Source organism: Vulpes vulpes, chromosome 6 (genome assembly GCF_048418805.1).
Source record: "Vulpes vulpes isolate BD-2025 chromosome 6, VulVul3, whole genome shotgun sequence".
Lineage (NCBI taxonomy): Eukaryota > Metazoa > Chordata > Mammalia > Carnivora > Canidae > Vulpes > Vulpes vulpes.
In genome coordinates, this window is record NC_132785.1 from 131,974,800 (window position 1) to 132,001,516 (window position 26,717).

General features: G+C 41.7%; 2 gene segments (V, D, J or C); both read right to left on the bottom strand.

Moving 5' to 3' along the window:
• The window catches only part of LOC112930321 (immunoglobulin gamma-1 heavy chain-like), a 931,325-nt gene extending 927,307 nt beyond the window's left edge, over positions 1-4,018 (bottom strand). Inside the window, 2 exon segments of the C gene segment in view lie at positions 3,481-3,791; positions 3,895-4,018. Of these exon segments, the coding sequence occupies positions 3,481-3,791; positions 3,895-3,940 (357 nt within the window).
• Positions 1-26,717, bottom strand: part of LOC112930265 (immunoglobulin alpha-2 heavy chain-like) — a 1,136,867-nt gene that overhangs the window by 1,068,832 nt on the left and 41,318 nt on the right.

Here is a 26,717-nt window from a genome sequence, read left to right on the forward strand (position 1 = left end):
AAGTCCCCTGGCTTCCCAGGGGAATTCTATCAAACGTTTAAAGAAGAAACCATACCTATTCTACTAAAGCTGTTTGGAAAGATACAAAGAGATGGAGTACTTCCAAATTCCTTCTATTAGGCCAGGATCACCTTTATTCCAAAACCAGACAAAGACCCCACCATAAAGGAGAATTCTAGACCAATATCCCTGATGAACATGGATGCAAAAATTCTCCACAAGATACTAGCCAATAGGATCCAACAGTATATTAAGAAAATTATTCACCATGACCAAGTATGATTTATCCCTGGGACACAAGGCTGGTTCAACACTCGTAAAACCATCAATGTGATTCATCATATCAGCAAGAGAAAAACCAAGAACCATATGATCTTCTCATTAGATGCAGAGAAAGCACTTGAAAAAATACAGCATCCATTCCTGATCAAATCTCTTCATAATGTAGGGATGGAGGGAACATTCCTCAACATCTTAAAAGCCATCCACGAAAAGCCCACAGCAAATATCATTCTCAATGGGGAAGCACTGGGAGACCTTCCCCTAAGATCAGGAACAAGACAGGGATGTCCACTCTCACTACTGCTATTCAACATGGTACTGGAATTCCTACCCTCAGCAATCAGACAACAAAAAGACATTAAAGGTATTCAAATTGTCAAAGAAGACGTCAAACTCTCCCTTGTCGCCAATGACATGATACTCTACACAGAAAACCCAAAACACTACACCTCAAGATTGCTAGAATGCATACTTGCAATTTGGCAGTGTGGCAGGATACAAAATCAATGCCCAAAAGTCAGTGGCATTTCTATATACTAACAATGAGACTGAAGAAAGAGAAATTAAGGAGTCAATCCCATTTACAATTGCACCCAAAAGCATAAGATACTTAGGAATGAATCTGACCAAAGAGGTAAAGTTTCTATACCCTAAAAACTACAGAGCACTTTTGAAACAAATTGAGGTAGACACAAAGAGATGGAAAAATATTCCATGTTCATGGAGTGGCTGAATTAATACCATGAAAATGTCAATGTTACCCAGGGCAATTTCCACGTTTAATGCAATCCCTATCAAAATACCATGGAGGGGGGCACTTGACGGGATTAGCACTGGGTTTTATTCTATATGTTGGTAAATTGAACACCAATAAAAAATTAATTTATTAAAAAAGAGAAAAAAAATAAAAAAATATGGATGAAATCCCGAAATCTGACACAGGAATTCATCCAAATCCGAGAGGCGAATTCAGGTAAAATTTTTGTCCTCAGTTCTAGTGACTGCTAGGAATGCACCTCTCAAAAGGCATAGGAAACAAAGGGAATAATAAACTATTAGGACTTCCTCAAGATAGAATCTGTACAACAATGTAACAGGCGACAAAATGAAAGGCAGCCTACAGAATAGGACAAGATATTTCCTAAACAAATTTAGCACCCAACAAAACAATGAATCCAGTCAGGAAATAGGGAGAATACATGAACAGGGTTTTCTCCAAAGAAGACTGACAAATGGCCAACCAGCAGATGAGAAAAATGATCCACGTGGCTTGTCATCAGGGAAATACAAATGAAAACCACACTAAGATCCCACTTATACAACTCAGAGTGTATAAAGTAACAAGGCCGGATACAATAAATACAAGCAAGGATATTGAGAAAGTTGAACTTTCTCTTTGAATTTTGGTGCAAAGGTAGGCTTGTTCAGCCACTCAAGGAAACAGAAAGGAATGTCCTGAAAAAGTGAGAATAGAGCCATGCTTGGATGCAGACATTGCACTACAGGGTATTTACCCAAAAGACACAAATATGATGAAATGAAATGACCCCTGTACACCAATATTCACAGCAGCAGTGTCCACAATAGCCAAACTCTGAGAGGAATCAGGATGCCCTTCTACAGAAGAGTGATAAAGAAGATGTGGAAGGAGCCTCTGTGTCCATTGATGGATGAATGGATAGATGTGGTCTATATATAAAGTGGGGTATTACAGAGCCATGAGATATTACATGCTCTCATTCAGATGGGGAATATAAAAAATGGTGAAAGCGAATAAAGGGGAAAGGAGAGAAAATGAGTGGGGAATATCAGAGACAATGACAGAACATGAGAGACTCCTAACTCTGGGAAAGAAACAAGGGGTAGTGGAAGGGACGGTGGGGGTGACTAGGTGATGGGCACTGAGGGGGGCACTTGGCAGGAAGAGCACTGGGTGTTATGCTATATGTTGCCAAATGGAACTCAAATTAAAAATACAAAAAAAGATGTGGTTTATATATATGTTGGGATATTACACAGCTGTCAGAAATGATGAATATCATGAAATAACATTTCCTTCAAAATGAATGGAACTGGAGGTATTATATTGAGAGAAATAAATCAATCAGAAAAAGGAAATTATATGATCTCACCCATATGTGGAATATAGGAAATATTGAAAGAGACCATAAAGGAAGGTGTGAAACAGTGGAGTAATACTACAGAGGAAGACAAATCATGAAAGACACTTAACTCAGGGAAAAAAAAAACCTGAGAGTTGCTGGAAGGGAGGGGGTGGGGATGGGGCAACTGGGTGATGGACGTTAAAGAGGGCACATGATGTGATAGTCACTGAGTGTGTAGTAAATATTGGTAAATTCAATTTAAACAAAGAAAAAATGACTGATCCTGTCCCCACTCCTGGAACATCGTACATGGACTGGGTGGATCAAACAACAGACACTCATTCTCACAGATCTGGAATCTGGGATGTCTGAGGTCCAGGTGCAGCCTTATGTGGTGTCTAGATGCACACCCTGAGCCAGTGTCTTTCCCTGGCACTATCCAGGCATTTATGACGTGATGAGAGGCCTGCCTGGCTCTCATCAGACATGAAGGTGAAAGTGATGAATGGTTATACTCTCGTGATTGTGTGTGTGTGTGTGTGTGTGTGTGTGTGTGTGTGTGTGTACCTCTGAGTCCACCTCCCTACCATGTCATACTGGGAATATCTCTCACTCCCCAGACATTATTAACATTTTGGTAGAATGTCTCTTTTATATTGTGTTGATTGGATATTCTTCTGTATCGTGATGTGCAGGACAGCATGTTAGCTTGGGGTCCTGTGATCTACAGTGAGTGTCACTGGGACTCAAGAAAATGTTCAGATGATGTGAATGGAGTTATTTGTAATTGATTAGTATTTCGGGTCAGGAAAAGTTAAGTACAAGTAAGCGTAAGTGCTATATTGAATTTCTAAGTCTCTAAGGAAGAGACTGAAGAGGTAAACACATAATCAAGTGTTCAGAGGGGCTCCCTGGGGGAAACTGCTCCATGGAGAGGAAGTCCAGACCCTGACAGGAAAACTGCCCAGAACCTCCATCTGCAACTGCTCCTGGGCGTTCAAGACAGAATTGGTGAGGAGTGTGCACCCCCTGGTGGTCCCAATCCCCTTTTACAGGGAGGTTTGTGTCTGGGCTCACACTGAGGTCCCCTCACTGTGTCACTCGCACAGTAATACATGGCTGTGTCCTCGGCTCTCAGGCTGTTCATCTGCAGATACAGCGTGTTCTTGGCGTTGTCCCTGGAGATGGTGAATCGGCCCTTCACAGCGTCTGTGTACCTTGTGCTACTTCCATCATAGCTAATACCTGCGACCCACTGCAGCCCCTTCCCAGGAGCCTGGCGGACCCAGCTCATATAATAGTCACTGAAGGTGAATCCAGAGGCCACACAGGAGAGTCTCAGGGACCCCCCAGGCTTCACCAGGTCTCCTCCAGACTCCACCAGCTGCACTTCACCCTGGACACCTGCAGACACAAGACATCCTGGTCAGGAAACTGTCCCACATCCCCTGTTTCTCTCACTCACTTCCACTCACATACTTGAGGTCTCTTGTTCTCCATGAATTACCTCTTAAAATAGCGACAAAGAAAACCCAGCTGAGCACAGACTCCATGGTGAGTTGCCTGTGTTCTGTCCTGATCCCTGTAGGGGGTCACCTGGGGATCCTGGGGCTGGGGCTCCTCTCCCAACTGCAGGGTCGGGGCTGACCTGGTTTAATCAGTGGAGGGAGGACCTTATTTGCATGTCCTCTAACTATATAACCAGCTCCAGACTTACATTCAAGTCTTTAAATTCACAACAAGTGTTGCTTCAGAATTCTATAGAAATTTGTGTAGCTGGCACTATGACTATACAAATTTCTAATGTGTAAGTGGAGTTATTTGCATTTCTGTGTACATTTTTAAAAGACTCTTATCAATATAGGTAATTTTCCATAGAATATTTTATCTCCTTAGTAAATTTTCATCCTATATATTTATTTTTGAAACCACTTATGGTGGATTATTATGTGAATTTTGTGCAGGTAATTTGTTGTTAGTTTGTAGAAACATATCTTTTTTTATTTGCTCATTTTATATCCTGATTTTTCCTGAGCTCTAAGTTATTTCTTCCAGATTTTATGTGAGGTTTTTACTCACTGACTCTCTTAAGACATTGTCATAGGCAAACAAATTACTTTCTTTCCAGTTTACCAATTTTTCTTTTTTTATGTAGTTTTCTTCCCAGGTTTTCTGGTAGGTCCTCCCAGTCTGGGGCAGAAAATATTTCCCTCTTGTCTTTTGGTCCATTGTCTGGTCTAATCATGCAGTTGATATAAGGCAGACCTAGAGGACACAATAAATTTCATTTTGCATGTGGATGACCTACCTCATACAAACTGAGAGTCAGCAACTCATCTCAGGACAGGGTGTCTCTTCATGTCTTCTGCCCATTTCTGACTTAACTTTTCCCCTTGTGTTTGTTTACCTTGATGATTTATTTGTTGATGTTGGAAACCAGCCTTAATCTGAAGGTAGATTTGCAAATATCTTCTCCCATTCTTTTTTTTGACGATTTTATTTATCTATTCATGAGACAGAGATGCAGAGCCATAGGCAGAAGGCGAAGTGTGCTCCGCACAAGTAGTCAGATGCTGGTCTCAATCCCAGAGCCCTGAGATTATGCTCTGAGCCAAAGACAGATGTTCAAGCTACACAGGCATCCATAACTTTTCCCATTCATTAGGTTTCCTTTTAATTATGTTGAGTGTCTCCATAGCTCCTTCTTTAATGTGTTCATGGGGTTTTTAAAGATTTTATTTATTTATTCATGAGAATCACACACACACACAGAGAGAGAGAGAGAGAGAGAGAGGCAGAGACATAGGCAGAGGGAAAAGCAGGCTCTATGCAGGGAGCCTGATGTGGAACTCGATCCCCATACTCGAAGATCACAGCCTGGGCCAAAGGTGGCACTAAATCCCTAAACCACCCCTGCTGCCCAATTTTTCATAGACTTTTGGTTTTCTTTACTGTCAGCAGTTTCTTCACTTTGAAATCTAAATGTATTATTTCAGGCTCACATATTTTCCTAGACTACCTATGAGTTTTAAATTTCATTTGTCCTTTCAATATACTTATTTAAATCTCCTTATTTGTATTTATTTAGTCACTATTTCTGTTTTCCATTCTAATAATTTTAGTGTTACTTAAATTAATCAAAATACTAGTTGTTGTTTTTTTAAATAGAAAATACCCATAATCATATGGAAACACAAATCCAATAAGAGTGACCATATAATTATGAAAAGGAAGGCCAATCTTCTGGAATCAGATTTGCCTCTTTATAAATATTTGGAGAGGCATATCAAGACATCACTGTGTGACCATATATAGTCAGACATGTACACAGTGCAGCACATTATGGAGCCTGGAAGTAAACGTGGTGAACCATGGGATTCTCATCATTTCTTTACCACAAGCACGTTTTCACATTTCAAAAAAGAAGGAGATATTCCAAGATCGTTCATGACAAATCTACCATCCAGACTCTGAAGGCTGACACCTCCCAATTCTTCCCAGATGATGCCTCAATGGACATTCTCTCTTTCTGTCCATATAGAGATTGAAAATATCCCCCCAAAAAATGTAATACATTTTTTCTTGATGCAAAGTGTTTACCCTGTATCATTCCTTCAGTGTTGCTGTTGCTTCAAACCGTCCTAGAGAGATTGGTGTGCACACAGAGCATTATCTTTGTCCCAACCCCCTGACTCATTGGTGTGAAGAAGTCAGGAGAAACCCTGTCCCTGTCACCTCCTCAGCTCTCCCCCACAGCTCTCCTCTCACCAGGTTTTCTGACACTTCCAGAATGTGAGTTCTCTCAATGTGCCCTACACAATAATACACTCCCTAGTCCTCATCTGACAGGTCACCCATACCCCAATTACCTCCCATGTGATAAACATCAGCTTGTACTCTGTAATGAAGGGGCTATTACTTGGTCTATGTATCGACTTTATTCTCCTTTGCCCATATGCTTTTACTTTCTTAGATTCAATATATGACTGATATCATACAACGATTGTCTTTCTTTGACGGACTCACTAATTATACTTGCTTCCTCCATCCATATAGCTCCAAATGGATTAGATTTCATTCCATGTATGAATAGTTTCGATAGTTTGGCTAATGTACATAATGCTGCTGTAAAAATCCAGGTGCGTGTTTCCCTTTGAATTTATATTTTTGTATTCTTTTTTATTTTATTTTTTGAGGATTTTATTTATTTATACAAGAGAAAGACACACACACACACAGAGGAAGAGACAAAAGCAGAGGGAGAAGCAGACTAAATGCAGGAAGCCCGATATGGGAATCGATCCCTGGACTCTGGGATTATGCCATGAGCCAAAGGCAGACGCTCAACCACTGAGCCACCCAGATGTCCCAGAATACTTTTTGTTTTAATTATTTTATTTATTTATTCATGATAGACGAAAAGAGACAGTGACAGTGAGAAGCAGGCTCCTCCCAGGAGCCTGATATGAGAGTCAATCCCCAGATTGGTAACATGACCTGAGCTGAAGGCATACGCTCAACTGCTGAGCCACCCAGGCATCCTAGTACTTTTGTATTCTTAGAGTAAATGCCCAGTAGTGCATTTGCTGGATCATAGGGTTGGTCTAATATTACTTATTTGATGTCACACCATATGGTTTCCCAGAATGGCTGCACCCTTGCCCACCCATATCTCCTAACCAGAGAATTCAGCAGGGCCTCAATTCTAGTGAAGGTGATATCAGGGCTCATTTAGCAAGCAGAGTAGAGCTCAGCCCACTAAAACACACCACATCTTGGCCAGGGACCACACACTGCCCACCGCAGGCAAGGAGAGCTTGTGTAGATACCTGGCTTGAAGGAAATAGCAGCCAAAAGAGGAGAGCACAGTGCATGCAGCACACACCACAGAGACTCTCTGAACCCAGACCCAGCATCCTATGTGAACTCTTTATCATAGAGCTGTTATTCTGGAGCAGGAACTATAACTGGCTTTTGTACAAACAAAGGAAGACAGAGACTTAGAGAAAATGCCAAGTTTAAGGAACTCAATTCCAATTTGCTGCTCTGATCCACCTCAATTTTGCGTTTCTCAGGTTAGTCCTTTTGACCCTGCCAAATGAGACAGGACTACTATTCTGTCTCCAGATCTAGCAGTTTCTGTCCCCGAGGGGATCCTGTACATCAGGGAGACTGCCAGCTTCCCACTCCATCCAAAGTGCATCTACCTCAATGGCATCAAGACAGGGTTGTGATAATAATATTCCCACAATTCTTGTCCTTGTGGAGGATGCCCGATATCCTGACAAAGCCCGTGTCACATGTTGAGAGGTGCTTTCCTCTCTATGTCACTCATTAGTGAGATTATGTGCATGGACCACATATGTCACCATTACTTACTGAAAAATAATATAATAATTGTACAACATATACTCAAATACAAATGAATCCACAGGACTGAGATAAGAGTTAGGAAGGAAATAAATTTAGGTGATTTTGACATAAAATTCCAGAATTCCCATTTGATCTTCAGCATATAAAGCAGAGAGAATTCTCCACACGGTGTTTGCTATAACAGCATTGGGAGGGAGGACTTAAGATGCTGGATCAGGGTCAGTGAGCTTGTCTCCTTCCTGGAACATGACAGTTATCGAATCATTCTGATCACCCATGATATCACTCAGAGGCCTGAGAGAACAAAAACTGCAGAGAAACTGCAAAAACTCATAGAAAATTGACCACCTTTTGGATGTAGGAGGTGTGGACGTTGTCATCGGGAGATATAGCTGTGGTGATGATAACAGGAGCGAGGCTGATCGAGAATATTCTCTATAGTATTATGAGCAGCAGACAGGATAATCTGAACTTTAGATGTCTGCTTCCATGGGGATGTGCTGGCTTAAAGGTACTCCGGTGGTAAAGAGGGAAGAATCCTAGGATACTAATGGTTCTCCAGATCCCCAGGGTTGTAGGAAGAACGTGTGGCATCAACGTGATGCACAACTACTAAGCACAGGGGCATGGACAATGGCTGATGACAGTAAGTCTAGGTGTGGGTCTCCTACTCTGTTTTTTCCTGACCTGGCAGTTCTACTGAGACCAGGTTGTAAGGAACAAATAAGAGGTGAGTGCCTGTTTTACTGTGTCTGCGTGATGTCACTGCATCAGACTGGGTGGATTAAACAACAAACACTCATTCTCAAAACTCTGGAGTCTGGTAGGTCTGAGGTTCAGGTGCAGGCAGATGCAGTGTCTGAAGAGCACCCACATCCTAGCCCGTCCTTTCCTGTCACCTCCCATGGGGCAGAGGGCAGGGAGCTTTCCCAGTCCTGGTGTATAAGGGCCCTGATTCCATGATGAGGCTGCATCTCCTGACCTAAGTGCTCCTCTAAGGGCCAACTCCTTCTCCCATCACAAGGGCACTAGGTTCCAACATGGGGATGGTAGAGGTCACATACAATGAGCTGATATCCACACATGAAGGATCCATCAGTTATTCCCTGCTGGTGGAAGGTCCTCCTCCACTTTAGTTCTCTCATTTTTCATAATAGTTTAGTGGAATCTGTCATCTCACTCTATCTTTGAGTGTCATCTTCTAACTCCTGTGATCACCAGTACTCCATCTTCTCCTCCTGCCTCGCCCATGGGATATCCAGCAGGAGACTTTGAATTTCCTCCATTGAAGCAGGTTGGACACTGACTCCACACAAGCCCCTCCTGGAGCAGGACCTCATCTCCACCACTGACCCACAAAACACACGCTGAGCCAGTGTCCTTCCCAAATCCAAGCACTTATGACTTGCTGAGAGGTCTGCCCTGCTCTCAATAGACCGGATGATGTTGAAAAGGTTTGCACTCTCCTGTCTGTGTGTGTGTGTCTTGTGGGGCTCCTCAGACTACACATCCTCACAAGGTACTTCTTGGTGTCCATTGCTTTCCCAGGTTGATGTTAATATTGATTCTGTCAGTGCGGTTGAAGACTGAGGTCAAACCTGCAATCCTTCTTGTCTCCTTTTGATTTTTGAGCCCTATGTAGTGTCATGACCAGCATGTACTTTATGTTGTTTCTAAAATCCTTGCACATTGGAACCGACAAATACCCACCCTTTACTTCAATGTGGATAGAACTGGAAGGTATTATGCTGAGTGAAATAAGTCAATTAGAGGAGGATAAACATTATACGGCCTCATTCATTTAGGGAATATAAAAAATAGAGAAGGGAATAAAGTAGAAACGGGAGAAATGAGTGGGAAATGTCATGTTAGGAGACAGAACATGAGACTCCTAACTCTGGGAAATGAACATGGGGTAGTGTAAGGGAGGTGGGTGGAGGGTGGGGGTCACTGGGTGACGGGCACTGAGGTGGGCACTTGACAGGATGAGCACTGAGTGTTATGCTATATGTTGGCTAATAAAACTCATAAAACAAATGTACAAAATAAAAGAAAATAAAATCTTTGCACACTGAGCTGAGTGGTTATTTCATGTACCATGTATACAGCTGTGAAGTTGTAAAGGAGAAGTTACACTACATGGAGATATGGATAATTAACTGGTATTTCGGGACAGTAGGAAGAACACTTAAGCAGTTCTGTCCTTACTCATGTAAGAATAGTTGTTGACTAAAACCAAAAAAGTTTCCAAATCAGAAACAGCTTAAGGATTAAGCAAAGAGTGAGACACTGTCATTTTTGGACGTTGGCATATTTCTTTCTATGACAAAAAAATATTGTAAGTTAGAGACTGAATACGTAAGGACAGAATCCTATGCCCAGTAGAGACTCCCGGGGGGAAAGTACTCCTTGGAGAGGAAGCCCAAACCCTGATGGGAAACCTGCCCACAATCTCCATCTGCACCTGTTCCTGGGCCTTCAAGACAGAAGTGTTGAGTAGTGTGCACCCCCTGGTGGTCTAGATCCCCTTCTACAGGGAGGTTTGTGTCTGGGCTCACACTGAGGTCGCCGCACTGTGTCCCTTGCACAGTAATACACGGTCATGTCCTCAGCTCTCAGGCTGTTCATCTGCAGATACAGCATGTTCTTGGCGTTGTCCCTGGAGATGGTGAATCGGCCCTTCACAGCGTCTGCATAGCTTGTGTTCCTTCCATCATTGCTAATTTGTGTGAGCCACTGCAGCCTCTTCCCTGGAGCCTGGCAGACACAGTCCATGTCGTTGCTACTGAAGGTGAATCCAGAGGACACACAGGAGAGTCTCAGGGTCCCCCCAGGCTTCACCAGGTCTCCCCCAGATTCCTCCAGCTGCACCTCACTCTGGACACCTGCAGACACAAGACATCCTGGTCAGGAAATGGTCCCACATCCCCTGTTTCTCTCACTCATGTCCACTCACAGACTCAGGGTCTCTGGTTCTCCATGAATTACCTTTTAAAAAAGCGACAAGGAAAACCCAGCCGAACACAGACTCCATGGTAAGGTGTCTGTCTTCTGTCTTGATCACTGAATGGGGTAACCTGGGGATTCTGGGGCTGGGGCTCTTTTCCCAGCTGCAGCGTCAGGGCTGGGCTGGTATAATCAGTGGAAAGGAGGCCCTATTTGCATGTCCTCTGACTATATAACCAGCTCAGGCTTACATTCGAGTCTTTAAAAGTCAACACAAGTGTTGCACCACAATTCTCTAGCAATTTGTGTAGATGGCACTATGACTATATGAAGTTCTAATGTGTAAGCAGAGTTATCTTTGCATTTCAGGGTGCAGTTTCAAAAGGCTGTCATCAATGTAGGTCATTTTCCATAGAATATTTTATCTCTTTAGTAAATTTTAATCCTAAATATTTATTTTTGGTGCTAGTGCATAGCGGATTATTTTGTTAATTTTGTATAGGTAATTTGTTATTAGTTTGTAGAAACATATCTTTTTTATTGCTTTTTATATATCCTGATTTTTTCCTCAGATCATTCATTATTTCTTCCACTTTTTAAAAAGATTTTATTTATTTACTCATGAGAGACACAGAAAAAGAGAGGCAGAGATATAGGCAGAGGAGTAGCAGGCTCCATGCAGGGAGCCCGACCTGGGACTCAATCCCGGATCTCCAGGATCACACCATAGGCCTAAGGCAGGCACCATCCCCCTGAGCCACCCAGCGATCTCCTCTTCCCATTTTGATGTGGGGTTTTTACTCATTGACTCTATTAAGACATTGTCATAGGCAAACAAATTACTTTCTTTCCAGTTAAATTTTCATTTCTTTTATGTCGTTTTCTTGCCAGGTTTTCTTTTAGATCCTCCAATCTGGGACAGAAATATTTTCCTCTAGTTTTTCGGATTCATTGTCTGGTCTAATCATGCAGTTGATATAAGGCTGACCTGGAGGAGACGATAGATTTCATTTTGCATGTGGAGGACCTACCTAATATAAGGTGAGAGTCAGCAACTCATACCAGGAAAGGGTGTGTCTTCATGTCTTCTGCTCATTTCTGATTGTAGATTTCACTTTGTGGTTTATTTTGATAATTTGTCGAATTTGGAAACCCTTAATCTAAAGGTAGACTTGCAAATATCTTCTCCCATTCCTTTTTTTTTTAATTTTTTTTAAATTTTTATTTATTTATGATAGTCACAGAGAGAGAGAGAGAGAGGCAGAGACATAGGCAGAGGGAGAAGCAGGCTCCATGCACCGGGAGCCTGATGTGGGATTCGATCCCGGGTCTCCAGGATCGCGCCCCGGGCCAAAGGCAAGCGCCAAACCACTGCGCCACCCAGGGATCCCTCCCATTCGTTTTTTGGAAGATTTTATTTATTTATTCATGAGGGACAGAGATGCAGAGACAAAGGCAGAGGGAGAAGTGGATTCCCCACAGGGAGCCTGATGCTGGTCTCAATCCCAGGGCCCTGGGCTCATTCCCTGAGCCAAAGACAGACACTCAAGATCCACAGGCATCCCTAACTTCTCCCCTTCGTTAGGTTGCCTTTTAATTATGTTGAGTATTTCCATAGCTGTACGACAGCTCCTCCCTTGGTGTAGTCCACAGAGTTCAATTTTGCTTTTGTTTTCCTTTTCTTGGAGATTTGAGTCCCAAGAACCTGTTGTGGGCAAAGTCACAAAATCTCCTTGATTTTGATAGTTTCCTGCCTCACATTTAGTTCTTTCATCTACTCTGAGTTTATGTTTATGTGGAGTGTAAGAATGTGGTCAGGTTCATTCTTCTACTTGAGCTGTCCAATATTACCAACACCATTTTTTGAGATTGTCCTTTTTCCAGTCAATAAAGTTTTGTACTTTGACAAGGATAAGTTGACCACAGAGCTGTGTGTCCATTTTTGGGTTCTCTGTTCTATTCTATTGATCATGTGCGTGTCTTACTACCACTATTATACTATCTTGATGACCACAACTTTGAAATCTGCAATTGTGATGCCTTCTGCTGTTTTTTCACATTCTTTTGCCGAGTCAGAATCCTTTGTTTGCTTACAAATTTTAGGATCCTTTGCTCCATTTCCTAGAAAAATGTTGGTGGTGTTTTGATAGGGTTTGTGTTGAATGTGTAGATTGCTATTGGTAGCATAGACATTATTTATTCTTTGAATCCATGAGAATAGAATGTTTTTTGTATATTTGTGTCTTTTTAATGTCTTTCATACGTAGTTTAGAAATTTTAGACTACACATCCTTTTTGTCTTTGGTTAGGATTATTCCTCATTATCTGATATTTTGATGCAATTATAAATGGGATTCATTGTCCCTGTTTTCTCTTTCTTCTTTTTCATTTGTAGGATATAGGAATGCAACTGACTTCCTTGTATTGATTTTGTATGCTCAGGTTTTGCTGAATTCCTGTATCAGGTCTGGCAATTTTTCAATAGTCTTTGGGGTTGGTCCTTAAAATATCTTGTCGTCTCTGAAGAGTGAAAGTTTGATTTTTCATTGCTAATTTGGATGACTTTAACTTCCTTTCTAATTGTTCAGGCTCGGACTTCTGGCACTATGTTGAATAACAGTGGTGACAGTGCACATTCCTGTCATATTCCTGATCTTGAGAGAAGCTCTCAGTTTTTCCATGTTGAATATCACATTCTTTTTGTATCTTCTGTAGATGGCTTTTTTGAATTTGGGTGTATCCCCCTATTCCAACACAGGAACAGGTATTTTTTAAATAAATTTTATTTATTTACTCATGAGACGGGTGCAGGGGGGGAAGCAGGTCCTATGCAGAGATCCAGATGCAGACTCGATCCCAAGTCTCCAGGACCATGCCTTGGGCCAGGTAGCGCCACACCACTGAGACACCCGGGCCTCTCTGGGAAAAGGTTTTTATGAAGAAAGCATAATGTCTGTTGTCAAATTATTTTTGGGTACCAGTTGAGAGGATAAAATGGCTCTTATCCTTTCTTTCATTATGGGATTATCATAATGATCGGTTGTCACATACTGAACCACCCTTGCAGCCCAGGAATTAAACTCATTTGTGCAGTGTCGTGAATAATCCTATTAATATACTGTTGGAATCTGATAGTTAGTATCTTGGTGAGAAGTTTGCATCCAGATACACAATAGTATTTTTCTGTAATTCTTCTTTTTTTTAAAGATTTTATTTATTTATTCATGAGAATACACGCAGAGGAGAGAGATGCAGAGACACAGGCAGAGGGAGAAGCGGGCTCCATGCAGGGAGCCCGACGTGGGACTCGATGCCGGGTCCCCAGGATCACGCCCTGAGCTGCAGGCAGTGATAAACCGCTGAGCCACTGGGGCTGCCCTGTAATTCTCCTTCTTACTGGGATGTTTGGTTTTGGGGTCAAGGTAATGCTGACATCAGAGAACAAGTCTGGAAGTTTTCTTTAATTACTCTTATTTGGAATAGTTTTAGAAGAATAGATTTTGATTGCTCTTGTGGAATTTCCCTGGGGAACCATCTGTCCATGGAATCATGCTTTTGGGGACTATTAATTATGATTGATTTTTGTATCTAGGTAATTGTTTTGTGCAGCTTGTCCCTTCGTTGCTGTTTCTGTTTTGGTTGTCTTTATGTTCCTAGGATTGCATCCATTTCTCCAGATCACCCAGAATGTTCGCTTATAAGTGCTTATAATTTCTTCTAACACTTGCTTGTAATTCTTGGGTGTTCGTTGTAATCTCTTCTCATTCATTCATGATTTTATTAGTTTGGGTACTTTCACTTTTCAATTGTCAAATATGTCTAGTGTTTTCTTTTACTTACTAGCATTTTCATAATATTATCTCTGAGGTCTGTTTATCTTCTCTTTGTAATTCCTATATACTTGTGTTCTACTCTAATCTTCATTACTTCTGTTAGCTTTAGGCTTTCTTTGACCTCTTTCTCCAGCTCCTTTAGGTGTTAGTTTATCTTGCTTGTCTTAGATTTTTCCTGTTTTTGAGGAAGACCTGTACTGCTCAGTTCCCTCTGTGGATTGCTTTTGACATGTCCCAAAGCCTTACCATGTTGAGATTTAATTTTCATTGATTAAATTTTTGCTTAAGTTCTTCTTTAATTTCTTCATTGAGCCATATCTTCTTCAATAAGATATTATTTTATCTACAATTACTTATTTGTTACACATGTTTTATTAAAGGTTCATTTCCAACATATAGCATAGCACCCAGGGCTCATCCCGTCAAGTATCCCCCTCAACACCCATCAACCAGTCACTCCATACACCCTCCTACTTCCCCTCCCACTACTTCTTTGTCATATCCTAGAGTTAGGAGTCTCTCGTGTTTTGTCACCCTCTGTAATCTTTCCCACTTATTTTCCCTGATTTCCTCTATAATCCTTTACACATGTTTTATATTACCCAAATGAATGAATCCATATAATGTTTGTCCTCTGTTATTGACCTACTTCACTCAGCATAATACCCTCCAGTTCCATTTACGTTGAAGCAAAAGGTGAGTACTCCTGCTCGCTGATGGCTGAGGAATATTCCATTGTATACATAGACCACATCTTCTTTATCCATTCATCAGTTGATGGACACTGAGGCCCCTTCCACAGTTTGGCTATTGTAGAAATTGCTGCTATAAACATTGGGGTGCATGTGGCCCGGTGTTTCACTGCATCTGTATCTTTGGGGCAAATCCCCAGCAATGTGATTGCTGGGTCTTATGGCACATCTATTTTTAACTCTTTGAGGAAACTGAACTCGGTTTTTCAGAGTGGCCACACCTGTTCACATTCCCACCAACAGTGCAAGAAGGTTCTCCTTTCTCCACATCCTCTCCAACATTTTTTGTTTCCTGTCTTGTTGATTTTCACCATTCTCACTGGTGTGATGTGGTTTATATTTGTCGCTTAGGGCCCTTCCTTGTTCTACTGAGTTTGACTTCTGATTTCATAGCATATGGGTCTAAAAATATGCATGGAGTGAATTCAACCATTCTGTACCACTTGACACAAGACTTATGACCTGTATATGATCAATTCTGCAGTATTTCCATGTACAATTGAGAACGTGTATTCTGCTTTATACAAAATGCTCCATTTGTTACAAACGTCTGATCCCGTATGTCTCTCAAACCCCTTTTTCCTTGTTGAGCTTCTGCTTAGATGATTCTCACTGATGTTAGGGGGACATTGAAGGCCCCACTGTTAACATAATAATAGTAGCCATGAGTGTCGTTAAAATTAGGGTTAATTGGTTTGTGTACTTGTCTTCTCCAACGTTAGCAGTAAGAAACTTTACAAAAGATAGATCTTCTGTTGGATAAGCCATGTTTCTTATATAGTATTCTTCTTCATCCTTTATTACAGTCTTTGTTTTATTTTACTTTTTACTATTTTTTATTGGAGTTCAATTTGCCAACATATAGCCCAACACCCAGTGCTCATCCAGCCAAATGCACCCCTCGGGGCTCATCACCCAGTCACCCTCACCCTCCGCCCACCTCCCCTTACACTACCCCTTGTTCATTTCCCAGAGTTAGGTGTCTGTCATGTTTTGTCACCCTCACTGATATTTTCATTTATTTTTTCTCCTTTCCCTTTATTCCCTTTCACTATTTTTAATATTCCCCAAATGAATGAGACCATATAATGTTTGTCCTTCTCTGATTGACTTATTTCACTCAACACAATACCCTCCAGGTCCCTCCATGTCAAAGTAAATAGTGGGTATTTGTCGTTTCTAATTCCTGAGTAATATTCCTTTGTATCCATAAACCACATCTTTATCCATTCATCTTTTGCTTATAAGGCTACTTTTGACTCTAGAAAAAAAGCATAAAAGATTCAAGAGACTTCATGACTGCAGAATTTAGATCAAGCTGAAATTAAAAATCAATTAGATGAGATGCAATCCGAACTGGAGTTCCTAACAATGAGGGTTAGTGTGGTGGAAGAAAGAATGAGCAACATAGAACATAAGTTGATTTTAAGGAAGAAAGCTGAGGAGAAAAGAGAAAAACTATTAAAAGACCATGAGGAAAGGTTAAGGGAAATAAATAATACCCTCAGGTGGAAGATGATAAAGTTTTTATACACTTGTGTGTGTGTGGTGTGTGTGTCTGAGAAAGTGTATGTGTGTGTGTCCTTCAAGGTCCATATTCATATCATGCCCTGGTGGGAATCAGTCTGCCTCTCAGAATGTTCATTTTAATGAAGTGAACGGACACTTGCAGCCCAAAGTTCACAGCAGCAAAGGCCCCAATAGCAAAACTCTGGGAGGAGTCATGATGCCCTTCTACAGAGGAGTGATGAAGAAGATGTAGAAGACGCCTCGGTGTCCACTGGCAGATGAGTGCATAGAGAAGGTGTGGTCTATATATACAATGGAATATTGCACAACCATCAGATGTGATGGATGTCATAAAATAACATTTCCTTAAACATGGATGTAACTGGAGGCACTATATTGAGAGAAATAAATCAATCACCAAAATGCAATGATATGGCCTCACTCATATGTGAAATATAAGAAATATTGGAAAAGACCATAATTGAAGGATTGAACCTTAGTGGTTTAACACTACAGAGGAAGACAAACTTTGAGAGACACTTAACTGGGAAAAAATAAACTGAGGGTCACTAGAATGGAGGTGGTGGAGTATGGGATAACAGAGATGGGAGTTAAGGGGAGTGTATGATATGATGAGCACTGAGTGCATGGTAAATGTGGTAAATTCAATTTAATCAAAGAAAAAAAAATTGAGATTAGCCTGTGCCCCCTGCTGGAACATCCTACATGGACTGGGTGATTAAAAAACAGACACTCATTCCCACAGTCTGGAGTCTGGAAAGACTGAGGTCCAGGTGCTGGTAGATGCGCTGTCTGGAGAGCACCCACATCCTTGCCCATCCTTTGCCCGTCACCTCACATGGGTTCAGGGTGCAGGGAGCATTCCCAGTCCTTGTGTATAAAGGCTCTGATGCAATCATGAGGCTGCACCTCCTGACCTAAGTGCTCCCTTAAGGCCCCAGTTCCTCCCAAAATGCCATGGAGCAGGATCCTGTTCCCACCAATGACTCACAGCACACTCCCTGAGCCAGTGTCTTTCCCTGGCAAATTCCTGGGATTACGTGATGAGAGGCTGGCCTAGCTCTCATCAGACATGAAGTGGAAGGTGATAAAAGCTTATACTCTTGTGATTGTGTGTGTGTGTGACTGACCTCTGAGTCCACCTCCCTACCATTTCATGCTGGGAATCTTTCTCACTCTCTGGATGTTATTAACATTTTTATAGAATGTCTCTTTCTACTGTGTTGATTGAAGATTCCTCTATCCCATGATGTTCAGAGGGCATGTTAGCTTGGGGTCCTGTGATCCACAGGAAGAGGCACTAGGAATCATGAAAAGGTTCAGATGGTGTGAATGGAGTTATTTGTATTGGTTAATATTTCAGGTCAGGAACAGTTAAGTACAAGTGCAAGTGCTAACTTGAATTACTAAGTCTCTAAGAAAGAGACTGAAGAGGTAAACACATAACCAAGTGTTCATAGAGACTCCCTGATGGAAACTGCTCCTTGGAGAGGAAGCCCAGACCCTGACAGGAAACCTGCCCAGAACCTCCATCTGCACCTGCTCCTGGGCCTTCAAGACAGAAGTGGTGAGGGGTACGCACCCCTGGTGGGCCCGATCCACTTCTACAAGGAGGCTTGTGTCTGGGCTCACAGTGTGGTCACCTCACAGTGTTCCTCGCACAGGAATAGAGTCGTGTCCTTGGCTCTCAGGCTGTTCATCTGCAGATACAGAGTGTTCTTGGCGTTTTCTCTGGAGATGTGAATCGGCCCTTCATAGGGTCGGCGTAGCTTGTGCTACTTCCATCACTGCTAATCCGTGCAATGCCCTGCAGCCCCTTCCCTGGAGCTTGGTGGATCCAATACATGTAGTAGCTACTGCATTTGAATCCAGAGGTCACACAGGAGAGTCTCAGGGACCCCCAGGCTTCACCAGGATTCCCCAAGTCTCCACCAGCTGCACCTCACCATGGACTTCTGCAGACACAAGACATCCTGGTCAGGAACCTGTTCCACATCCCCTGTTTCTCACTCACCTCCACTCACAGCCTCAAGATCCATTGATCTCCATGAGTTACCTTTTAAAATAGCAACAAGGAAAACCCAGCTGAGACTCCATGGTGGTATGTCTGTGTTCTGTCCTGGTATCTGAATGGTGTCACCTGGAGATCCTGGGGCCTGGGCTGCTCTCCCAGCTGCAGGATCAGTGGAGTGAGGGCCCTATTTGCATGTCCTCTCACTATAGAGTCAACCCCATACTTAGACTCATTTCTTTACAAGTTATATACAAGCATTACTTCACCATCCCAGATCACTTTCTTTAGGTGGGACGGTGGATTTTTGATGTTCTAATCCATCAACGTATTTATCTTTACATTTCTCCGTGCCTTTTGAAAGTCTTTCATTAATATAGGTATTTTTAAACAAAATTTTCTCTCCATAATGAAGTTTAATCATAAATATTTATTTTTGATACCAGTGTAAAGTGGATTGTTTTGTAAATTTTTTACAGAAAATTTGTTGTTACTGTGTAGAAATTAACTTTATTGTCTATGTTTATTTGATAACCTGTATTTTCCCTGAGCTCTTTACTTACTTCTTTTTTTTTTAATTAATTTTTATTGGTGTTCAATTTACCAACATACAGAAAAACACCCAGTGCTCATCCCGTCAAGTGTCCACCTCAGTGCCCGTCACCCATTCCCTTCCAACACCCGCCCTCCTCCCCCCTTCCACCACCCCTAGTTCGTTTCCCCGAGTTAGGAGTCTTTATGTTCTGTCTCCCTTCCTGATATTTCTCAACATTTCTTCTCCCTTCCTTTATATTTCCTTTCACTATTATTTATATTCCCCAAATGAATGAGAACATACTTTACTTACTTCTAAGTGTTTTTTTCCAAGGATTTTCCTCGTTTACTTTGTATATGCAAACACATTGTTTTTCTTCCTGTTGACTGATTTTAATATATTTTATTTTATTATTGCCTAATTTCTATGGTACTCTTCAATGGCATAGATGTTTTCCCTCTTCTCTGTCCAATTATTCGTTCAAATATTTTGTTTGAATATAGCAGATCTAGGAGAGCAAATGAATTTCGTTTTCATGTGGATGAGCTCACTAATATATGGCGTGACGTGGGAAATCAGGACAGGACAGGAAGTCTGTTCACAACTTCTGCCCAATTCTGATTGGAGATACTGGTGGCTGTTGCATTTGATAATTCAGTGTAGATTTGATTTGAGCCTTTAGTCTGATAAGATATTTCCAAAAATCTTCTCTCATTCTGTATGTTGCCTTTTAATTACACTGAGTGATTCCTTTGCCGTGAAAATGCTCTTTCCTTGATGAAGTCCCCATAGTTCATTTTCCTTTTCTTTCCCTTGCCTCTGGAGACACGTCTAGAAGTGGTTGCAGCTGAGGTAGAAAAGGTGCTGCCTGTGTTCTCCTGAGGATTCTGATGGTTTCCTGACTCACATTTAGATCTTTCATCAACTTTCAGTCCATTGTTGTGAATGATGAAAGAAAGGTGCCCCCTTTCATTCTTCTGCTGTGGGTCTCCAGTATTCCCAACACCATTTGTTGAAGAGACCTCCTTTTTTCCCCATTGGATATTCTTTCCTGATTTGGCAAGACTTTTTTTTAAGAATATTCCATACTTTATTAGGAATCATGAAAATAATTACAAAATCATTAACATAAATCTTTTGGAAACTATTACTTTCCCTTTTACTTTAAAATTTATTGATTCAACACATCTTTCACAGCACTTAATCCTTTATGGACATATTATCACGACACTTCACCCTTGACCAAGGTCTTAATGATAAGCATGTGAACATAATGAATACAAGATGGGAATATGGTACTATTGCTGGGAGATGTAAAAAATTATATAGGAGCACAAAGTTTAGGACAAGAGTCAGAAAAAGTCAAGAGCATCAACAAAGCAATACTGTTTTAATTTTTTCATTAACTCAATAAATACCTTAAGTGTCTTTGATATTTGGAACTTAGGCTACTGGACTGAACAAGACAATGTCCTTGCCCTCATGGAGCTTACGTTTTAGTGAAGAAGTGTGGTCGGTAGAATAATGTCTTCCCAAGGATGTCCTGTATACTAATCCCCATAACCTGTGAATATGTTATATTACATGGCAAAGGGAAATTAAAGTAGCAGAAGAAATTAAGGATGATAACCAGGTAACCTTAAAGTAGGGAGATTATTTTGTGTTCTCTAGTTAGGCCCAGTATAAGAGTCCTTAAAAGTACAAGCAGGAGACAGAAGGGTCAATGTCAGACTAATGTGATATGAGAAAAGTCTCAACTGGCCACTGCTGGTTTTGAAGACAGAAGGGGGTCACATGTCAAGGATTGCATTCAGCCTCTAGAAACTGGAGGAAGCAGGAAAATAAGCTTTCCTAGAACTGCTCTACAACACCTTGATTTTAGCCTAGTGAGATCCATCTTGGGCTTCTTGACCTCAAAAACTGTAAAATAACAAGTGCGTGTTATTTTAAGCCTCTTAAGTTTGTGATAAGTTGTTACAGCAGCAATGAAAACTAATGTAGAGAAAAGGAAAATAAGGAGGTAACTAAGATAATTACAGATTCGATGCCTTGAAGGAAATAAACAAGATGTGAGGAATAAAGGATGGAACATGTTTGATTAGGTGGTTACAGAAGGTTTTGTTGAAGCCAGGACATTGGAGGAGAGATATGGGGGAAATAAAGAACCAGGCCTGAAAAGAACTAGGAATAGCACTCTAGGCAGAGAGAGAGGCAAGTGCAAGGGCTTGTCACCTGCAAAGAATGAAAAGAATATTCAGTGAGGATGTGGAGGAGTAGTGTGAAGACCCAAGCATGTGAGCCCTTGCAGGCCATGATAAAACACTGGAAAATCATTGGCAAGACTTTTTGACCACAGATTTCATTTTCAATTTCTGGGTTCTCAATCTTTTCTATTTTTCTATATGCCTGTATTTGTGCCAGTGCCATACTGTCCTGATGATCACAACCTTGTAATTTACCTTGCCAGCCAGAATCCGGATGTCTCCAGCTTTGATTTACTTTTTCAGGATTGCTTTCACTATTTGAGGTATTTTTGGTTCCCTAAAATTTTTCAGATTATTTGCTCTAGCTCTATGAAAAATGCTGGTGATATTTTTATACAGATGGCTTTGAATGTGTAATTTGCTTTTGGTAGCATAATGTTTCAATATTTTTTCTTCTAAGCTATGAGAATAAATATTATCTATCTACTTCTCTCTTCCTTCCTGTCTTTCACAAGTGTTCTGTAATGATTAGAGTATACATCCATCCCTCTTTCATTAGGATTTTATCTCCGGGATGCAAGGCTGGTTCAACACTCATAAAGCAATCAGTGTGATAGATGATATCAACAAGAGAAAAAACAAGTACCACAGGATCCTCTCAATGGATGTAGAGAAATCATTTGACAAATACAGCATCCATTTCTGATCAAAATTCTTCAGTGTGTAGGATAGAGGGAACATTCTTCAGCATCTTAAAAGCCATCTATGAAAAGCCCACAGCAAATGACATTCTCAGTGGGGAAACACTGGGAGCCTTTCCGCTAAAATAAGAACATGAGGCACAGCCCCGATGGCTCAGCAGTTATGCACCACCTTCAGCCTTGGGCCTGAACCTGGAGACCCGGTATCTAGATCCACTTTGGGCTTCCTTTATGGAGCCTGATTCTGCCTCTGCCTGTCTCTGCCTCTCTCTCTCTCTCTCTCTCTCTCTCTCTCTGTCTCATGTATAAATAAATAAAATCTTTAAAAAAAAAAGAGGAGAAACACGAAAGGGATTTCCACTCAAACCACTGCTATTCAACGTAGTACTAGAAGTCTTAGCCTCAGCAATCAGACAAAAAAAAAGAAATAAAAGGCATTCAAATTCGCAGAGAAGAAGTCAAACTCTCTGGCTTCACAGTCAACATGACACTGTTCATAGAAAACCCAAAAGACTCCACCCCAAGATTGCTAGAACTCTTACAGCAATTCGGCAGTGTGTCAGGATACAACATCAATACCCAGAAATCAGTGGCATGTCTATACATTAACAAGGGGACTATAGAAATAGAAATTAAGTTGTCAATCTCATTTATAATTGCACCCAAAAGCATAAGACACCTAGGAATAAACCTACCCAAAGAGGTAAAGGATCTGCACCCTAAAACTACAGAACACTTCTGAAAGAAATTGAGGAAGACACAAAGAGGTGGAAAAATGTTCCCTGCTCAGTTACAAATTAATTCTAATACTTTTTAGTTAAGAATTTAAATATTTATCATGAAATCTACAATCATAAATGTAAATAATTAAAATATTTTTCTTCAAAATATTCGTTTTCCAGCTGGTATTTAATGGATATTTAATGTTATAAATTTTTTATGACTTAAAACCTAATTATATGAACGTATACTATGAGTAAAAATATCATGACTTTTCTAAATGCAGGCCTACAAACCCACAATGTATTCTTAAGCTAAGAAGAAAGACAATTGGGATCCCTGGGTGGCGCAGCAGTTTAGCGCCTGCCTTTGGCCCAGGGCGTGATCCTGGAGACCCGGGATCGAATCCCACGTCAGGCTCCCGGGGCATGGAGCCTGCTTCTCCCTCTGCCTGTCTCTCTCTCTCTCTCTCTCCCTCTCTCTCTCTCTCTCTTTGTCTCTCTCTCTCTGTGAGTATCATAAATAAATAAAAAAATTTAAAAAAAAGAAGAAAGACAATTCACATTCTACATCTCTTCCTGGGTGTTATCCTGTCCTTGTGATTCCTAAATGGCCCCAGTCGATGAATATCTCTGGTGACCAGAGCTCCACCTATATCCTCAGTGCTTCCAATGACCTGAGTGCCTCCCAGTGAACTGAGCTCCCTCTGGTGACCTAAATATCTGCTGATGACCTCAACACACCTGCAGCCCATCCCTTACCCTGTTCCTGCAGGGACGTGTGTTTAGACTCACACTGACAGCCCCTCCCCATATATCCTGCACAGTAAGACATGGCTTCCTCTTTGGTGGGACCTGAGCTCAGCTATAGGGGCACTGGTACTGGTACTGGACTCTGAAGATGGACATGTGGCTCCTGGGGGGACAGGCTGTTGCCTGTGTTATAACTATAATTATGAACCAATTCACTGCACCCACTCTCCTGGGGTTGGTGGATGCATTGCTACCAAAATCACTGTTTCATATGGAGACTCCACAGGCAGTTGTTTTGAGGTGTGGGGTCTGTGAGCCCCTCCCCGGTCCTGGGTCTGACTCCTGCAGCATCAGCTGGGACAGGAGTGTCAGGACAAGGAGACTCAGGTCTTCTCAGTCATGAACAATCACAACAATCCCCACAGTCCCAACCTGACATCTGAGACCCTAAACTTGAGGAGCTCTCACCAGACACAGAGAAGGCCCTATAAACTCATCTTCCTCCAGAACACAGCTCTGCCTTCCCCAGACACCACACCCCGCCTTGAGGAGACAACAGTGAACTCATACTGCCTGAGAGTGGATTTTATCCATTTGTTGAGGAAAAAATTGGGCAGGTTTGGGAGGAGGCCTGCCCTATAAGTCGACAGCCACTGATTCAGGATCCCCAGGACCTCCCAGGAAGACCGATGGGCATCTCCTCATTGAACCCACAAGGCATGTTGTTTGCTGTTGGACAAGCACGTGGTCTAGAAGTTGTGTTGGAATCAGGTCAAAAAATGTCCACAACATTTAGAGCATAAGAATCTGTGTTGGACAAATGAGTGGATCACAATTTATTTTTTTTCACAATTTAATTAAGCCTAATGTATCTTTTAAAAAGGAATTTAAGAGGATCCACATTGGTGCAGAGAACTTTACCAATCTAGTCGTATATACAGTCAAATGTAACATTTATCCCAGACATAATTGAATGAAGAAATTTTACATTCGTAACTAACCTGCTGTAAATATAACGATACATAAATTTACTGGTTCCAAAGATCACATTTCTTTCAGTTTCCACATGGATGTACTTGACCATTTGTGAACTGCTACCTGCACAGCATAGACCACCTGGAGACATTGATCCTTATGGTCAGTACTGATGGGCTTTGTCTGCCTGGACACAGGTGTCTGCATTCCCTGGATGTGGTATCCACATCCTTGAGGGCACAGACAACAACACAGGGCACCTAATCTGTGATCTGCAGGTACGATTCCTATGGGGGGAGGCTGCCTCACTTCTCCTGAACCTGTACCTGACATAGGGGCCTGTTAACTTAGGGAGCAGGGACGTACTTTACAGAACGTGGACTATGTTCCTCTGATGCAGCACAGAGATCATAACTATCTCAGGTGTGGACTTAGTGAACAACAAATAGCCACCATGAAGGAAATGGAGCATCAGTCCTGGGGCTGACTATGATCTAATCATTAGGGGCCTAAGAAGAGATTGCAGGAATTCAGTTCAGATTCCTGACAGGCTCATGGCAATAGGATAAAGGCTGAGCTAGATGAAGAGACCTCAAATAGACTTGAAATGAATATATGAGAGATTGATGATAGACACTTAGATATATTTTAAATATTTTATTTATTTATTCATGATAGTGGCAGAGACAAGGGCAGAGGGTGAAGCTGGCCCCATGCAGGGAGCCCGATCTGGGACTCGATCTCTGGACTCTAGGATCACACCCTGAGTAGAAGGCAGGCACTAAACTCCTGAGCCACCCAGGCATCTTTCTACTTTGATAAAAAATAGTGAAAGGGATTTTAGTGGAAAGGAGAGAAAATGAGTGGGAAACATCAGTGAGGGTGATAGAGCATGAGAAACTCCTAAATCTGGGAAAAGAACAAGGGGTGGTGGAAAGGGAGGTAGGTGGGGTTGGGGTAACTGACTGGATGATGGACACTGAGGAGGGCACTTGATGGGATGAGCACAATAATGCCACTTATATAACTCAGAATGGATACAGTAGCATGTCCATAACAATAAATATAAGTGAGGATATTGAGAAAGTGCAACTCTCTTCCACTTTTGGTGGGGATGCAGGCTTGTTCAGCCACTCCAGAAAGCTGAATGGTATGTCCTAAAAAAGTGAGCCACCCCAGGACCCAGCCATTGCACTACAGGGTATTTACCCCAAAGACACAGATGTAGTTAAACGAATGGACACCTGCACCCCAATGTTCACAGCAGCAATGTCCACAACAGCCAAATTCTGGCAGGCGTCATGATGTGCTGGTACAGAAGAGTGGATAAAGAAATCATGGAAGGAGCCTCGGTGTCCATCGACAGATGAATGGATAAAGAAGATGTGGTTTACATATACAATGGAATATTACACCTCCATCAGAAATGAAGTATAACATGAAATTACATTTCCTTAACATGGTTGGACCTGGAGGTATCCTATTGAGAGAAATAAATCAATCACACAAAGACAATTATATAGTCTCACTCATATGTGGAATATAAGAAATACTGAAAGAGACCATAAGGGAAGGAGTGAAACTTAGTGGGGTAATAACAGAGAGGAAGCCAAGTCATGAGAGACACTATACTCCACGGGCGGGGGAAAAAAACTAAGGGTCACTGGAAGAGAAAGGGTGTGGGATGGGGTAACTCGGTGAAGGGAGTTAAGGAGGGCACATGATGTGATGAGCACTGAGTGTATAGTAAATGCTGGTAAATTTAATTTAAACAAAGAAAAAATTGAGTTTAGCCTGTATGACGTGCTGGAACATCGTACATGGACTGGGCGGATCAAACAACAGAGACTCATTCTCACAGCTCTGGAATCTGGGACATCTAAGGTCCAAGTGCAGGCAGATGTGTCTGGAGAGCACCCACGTCCTACCCAGTCCTTTCCCAGTCACCTCATGGGGCCAGGGTGCAGGGAGCTTCCCCAGTTCTGGTGTATAAGGGCC